This window comes from Penaeus monodon, chromosome 1 (genome assembly GCF_015228065.2).
Source record: "Penaeus monodon isolate SGIC_2016 chromosome 1, NSTDA_Pmon_1, whole genome shotgun sequence".
In the NCBI taxonomy this organism is placed as follows: Eukaryota; Metazoa; Arthropoda; class Malacostraca; order Decapoda; family Penaeidae; genus Penaeus; species Penaeus monodon.
The window spans coordinates 49,467,856-49,472,855 of record NC_051386.1 but is presented as its reverse complement, the minus strand read 5'-3'; the positions used below and the strand labels follow the sequence as shown (position 1 = coordinate 49,472,855).

The following is a 5,000-nucleotide window of genomic DNA, read 5'->3' as shown; positions in this document are numbered from 1 at the left end:
GTTAAGGTTAATGCATTAGTGCAATAGCTCTTTTCGTTGTATTATCAACTGTATTGTTTTGAAGTGCTGACCTTATGCTTTTTCGAAAATAAATGTCTTTGAATTGCAGATGAATATATATCGGGCAGAGGTCTTTACTGTGATCTGTAGTTTAATGTATAATGTTAACAAAATTATATATATTTAATGTATATAACCATTTATGCAAGGTTATGATTATGTATTTGTATATAGCTACGGTTATCTCGTGTGTATATTTGTATGCATAAATATATGTGTATATTTTTTATATATGTATATATGTGCCTATATATATATATAGAGATAGATAGATAGATAGATATAGATATATGTATAGACATACACAGACTCGCACACTCATACACATACACACACATACACACACACCCACACACACAGATATATATATATATATATATATATATATATATATATATATATATATATATATATATATATATATATATATATATATATATAATGGTCTCTAATTTCAATTCACAAGAAAACCACTATGTTATCTGGCAGGTCCAGAGGAAAACTCAGTATCTGTTTAGCTGGTTCATTGACATAACAGTCACGTAGTTATGAAGAGATCTTGTGGTAGACGTGGCGGAGGCGGCGTCAGCTCCTACGGGCGAAAGGGGGAGGTGCTCGCGGTTCAAGGAACGGACTCGAACTGACTCCTGCGGGTCTTGCTAGGTCGCTTCAGCCCTAAGGCGTGGAGACACAGCTGCTTACCGTCGGTTACCAATTCCGGAGCGTTTCCTGTTGTCGCCGAAGGTGAGGTCATGTCCCAGGCGGTTTCCATTGATTAATGGATGTCACGCAGCTGCTCAGGCGGATTCCCTGATTAATGGATATCACACACACATATAATATATATATATATATATATGTGTATATATTATATATATATATACATATATATATATTATATATATATTATATATATATATATATATATATATGCACACACACACACACACATTTATATATGTATGTATGTATAAATTCATATATGTATACATGTGTGTTTAAAACACATACAATATATTATCTTTACATGCATAGCATATATAAACTATATATGTATATTATATATTTATATATATATATTTATAATATATATATTACATAATATACACATATATTCAAATATATATGATGCATATATACATATAATATATGTATAGATACATTTATTTCAATGTGTATATTTAAGCATATAACATATATTGTATATATATAACATAGACATATATCTAAATCTAAATATATATATAAGCATGTATATGTAAATATATAATGCATATTTACATATATATACAAATCTTCTTCTTTTAACGGTAGGTTCATGTCTGTGCCACCGTGGTCACAGCATGATACTTGGTTTTTTTTCATGTTGTGATGCTCTTGGAGTGAGTACGTGGTAGGGTCCCCAGTTCCTTTCCACGGAGAGTGCCGGTGTTACCTTTTTAGGTAATCATTCTCTCTATTTATCCGGGCTTGGGACCAGCACTGACTTGGGCTGGCTTGGCCACCCAGTGGCTAGGCAGGCAATCGAGGTGAAATTCCTTGCCCAAGGGAACAACGCGCCGGCCGGTGACTCGAACCCTCGAACTCAGATTGCCGTCGTGGCAGTCTTGAGTCTGATACTCTAACCATTCGGCCATCGCGGCCTTGACGATCATGGGCTTTCCATGATTTTTCTTGGCAATTTAGAGCGGTGGTTTGCCATTGCCTTCCGCCCGGTGTTTTTATCGAGTCACCATCTCTATTTTCCCGGCACTGACTTGAGCTATATATACAAATAACATACGTTTATATATACATATATTTATGAATATATATACACATTCATACTTACATATATGCAAGTATATATATATATATATATATATATATATATATATACTAATATATATATATATATATATATATATTGCGTGTATGTTTTATATATTATACAAATATATAAATAAAAATAAAAATATATATATATATATATTTTATATATATATATATATTTTATATATGTATACATTATGTATATATGTATATATAACACATATCCTGAGTTAGTATGCAATATATATACGAATAAAATCCTATATATAGACAGATAGACAGATATAGACATAGGTCAGTATGTACGCAATTATACAGTGTGTATGTATTATACAAAAGTATCATGTCTTCATGTAAGTGAATGTGTTTTACGCTTATAAAACAGCGTGGGAAACCTGCAATCTACTCGTCTGCTTCCCTTATCGCTTTACATCAGAGTCTGGCCTATATAAAGCGGACCAGATAAACGACCGCCACTTCCTTCTCAACTCACTCGCCAACCATGAGGACCTTCGCAGCTCTTGCTCTCTTGGCTCAGGTGAGCTCATGTTATCGTTACTCACTTGTTATCTTGAATGAAGAATGGCAAGGTTATTGAAATTCAACTCACAACTCAATTCATTAGTCAGCAATTTTAAGTGAAGTTAGATTTACGAAGGCTTACTTCGATAGGACTTTTCATAATAAAGTGAAATCTGTGATGGCCATTTAAATTTAGATATTCTCTTGGTCCTCAGGTGTGCCATCTCACCCTGGCCATCGAATCGGCTCCTTATAACCTAGTTAACTCTGCTGAGGTAAGTAGTTTCTTGGAATCTTAATTGCTTAATTTACCGATAAATTTCTTGATATTAGAATTGTCTGCTTCACAAAGCTTTTGTCTATTGGAGTCTCCCTCCCAGGAAAAATAATTTGTGTAATAATTAAAGCCAAGGGTCTGTTTGCAGACGTACGAGGAGCGCGTGTACCCGGCGCAGAAGTGGGTCACCACATCCCACCTCTCCATCTCTCACCACGAAGCCACCAGTGACGTCATGTTCCGCAAATTGTTCAACTACATCGACGGACAGAATGATGCAGGTGTGACTTTTGGATTATATGGTTTTGTCGTATTAATCATATTTCTATAACACGCATACACTTTTCCACACACACTGATATGTGTGTGTTCACACAAAACCACACATACTCATATTTGCTGTGTGAAAAAAATAAAATACACATACTAAGATAAACACATAAATGAAGGTGATTGCAAAGTAATTGTGGAAACTACAAAGAAAGAACAAGAAAAGGAAGGATAGAGAGAGACGGGTGAGAATGACATCCCACAATTTAAAAAGCGTTCTATCCGCTTTTGGGCAGCCATGAAGATCGACATGACAGCCCCCGTGACCACGCTGGTTATCCCCGGAGAAGGACCCAACTGCGAGAACAACTTCACCATGAGCTTCTACGTCCCCGCCGCCCACCAAGACAACCCGCCCACGCCCACCAACCCTGACGTGTACATTGAAGTGCGACCGGAACTACACGTGTTCTCCAGGTAAATGTTCCTTTCCTTTAACGTAATTCACACTAAAGTATGTTCCTTTGCTCTGTGAAAACTTGATCTCTACTCCAAACCCCGACATAATGTAAATGTATTTGTTGTAGGAGGTTCCACGGGTTCGCTAGCGACGAGGACTGGATCGTCAACGCCGCGCAGCTTCACGACGACCTGGTGGCAGCCGGCGAGGAGGGCGTCGACTTCCAGACCTACTACACCGTTGGCTACGACTCTCCCTTCGTTATCGTCGGTCGGAACAACGAAGTCTGGTTCATGAAGAATGACATGAATTGAAACTTATTGAACTAAAAACTTATTTATTATTTATTGGTATTATTAGATAAATGCAAACATAAAGATACACTTACTGTAGAAAGGATTTTTCTTATCCCCATGAATAATGAGACTAATGCATACCGCACCTATTTAAATGTAAATATGTTCAGAAAAATATTAATTTAGAAGTCGTTCTACTTATGCTTTGTTTACGACAACAAGTCAACAAGGGAGTGCGGTAAAAATGGCTCCAACCATCTAAACCTTTTATGAGATTCACATTGGAAGATAGTTGAGGTTTGTCAACGTGATCCTCACATCACCCCACAACGAGATGGTAGCCTGATAGTTGAGGTTTCGTCATCAGACGAGAGTGACCGTCTGCGTATGATATGGACATTCCTGGGGCTCAAGTTTCATGTTCTCACAAAGCACTCAATCAGTGTAAGGGAATTGTCTTTTCCCGAGACTTGATGAGGTTTTTTGAGGAGAAACTGTTAGAAAACGAAAGAATTTTAATGTGGCAGTAAAATGTTTTAACAAGAAAGTTGATGGTTTGGAACAGTCGAGACCAACTCTCTAACTTTTGAAACGTTAATACTTAAGTTGGTGTGGTATCACCTCAAGGTAAAGCTATATGTGCACAAGCTTATGCAGTGCTTCCACTGCCAGGGTTATGGACATGGAGCCAACTCTTGCCGTTTTAAGGAAAATGGACAGCCAAGAGTATGTGTAAAGTGTGGTACAACAGGTCATCAAGGAGATGACAACTGTCCAGGTCCAATATGCTGTTACCACTGCAAAGAAACTCATGGAACTTCTTCAGGACAATGTAAAAGGTACAAATGTGAAAAAGAGGTATTGGTAATAAGGAGCAAGAGTGAAAGTTAGTTCTCCAGAGGCAAAGCGACGTGCCCGTGTGCTGTTTGCAGAGCCAGGCAAGTCCTTGGCTTCGGTTTCAGCCCATCCTCCTTTCCGCCAACCCTTGACCTCCAAAACTTCTTACACCACACAGTCTGTTACTACCTTTAAACCTCAGTCCTCAAATTCTGAAACTGTCTCTGGTGAGTTGTTCCATCAGAAACGGAGTAGGAGTGAAGAGTCTATTGAGGAGATTCCTCCTCCCAAAGTAAGGTCAAGGCTCCAGAAGCCTCAATGGTGACAGCTCCAGCTGCCATTTGGAACCATCAGTCAAGGCTCCAGAGGCCTCAATGGTGACAGCTCCAGCTACCATCACATCCACAGGGGCCTCCGCTGCTAGAAAGAATGCTCCTGAACCAAAGGCTCAGGTCCGTCCTTTGCC

General features: G+C 38.1%; 1 protein-coding gene across 2 annotated transcripts in view; it reads left to right on the top strand.

Annotated features, from left to right (window-relative positions):
• The window catches only part of LOC119573533 (heme-binding protein 2-like), a 23,274-nt gene extending 19,481 nt beyond the window's left edge, over positions 1-3,793 (top strand). For both annotated transcript variants that reach the window (XM_037920765.1, XM_037920772.1), the window contains exon 5: positions 3,529-3,793. In XM_037920765.1, coding sequence (XP_037776693.1) covers positions 3,529-3,715 — 187 coding nt within the window. In that variant the 3' untranslated portion in view covers positions 3,716-3,793. The remainder of the gene's footprint in view (positions 1-3,528) is intronic.
• The last annotated feature ends 1,207 nt before the right edge of the window (positions 3,794-5,000 follow it).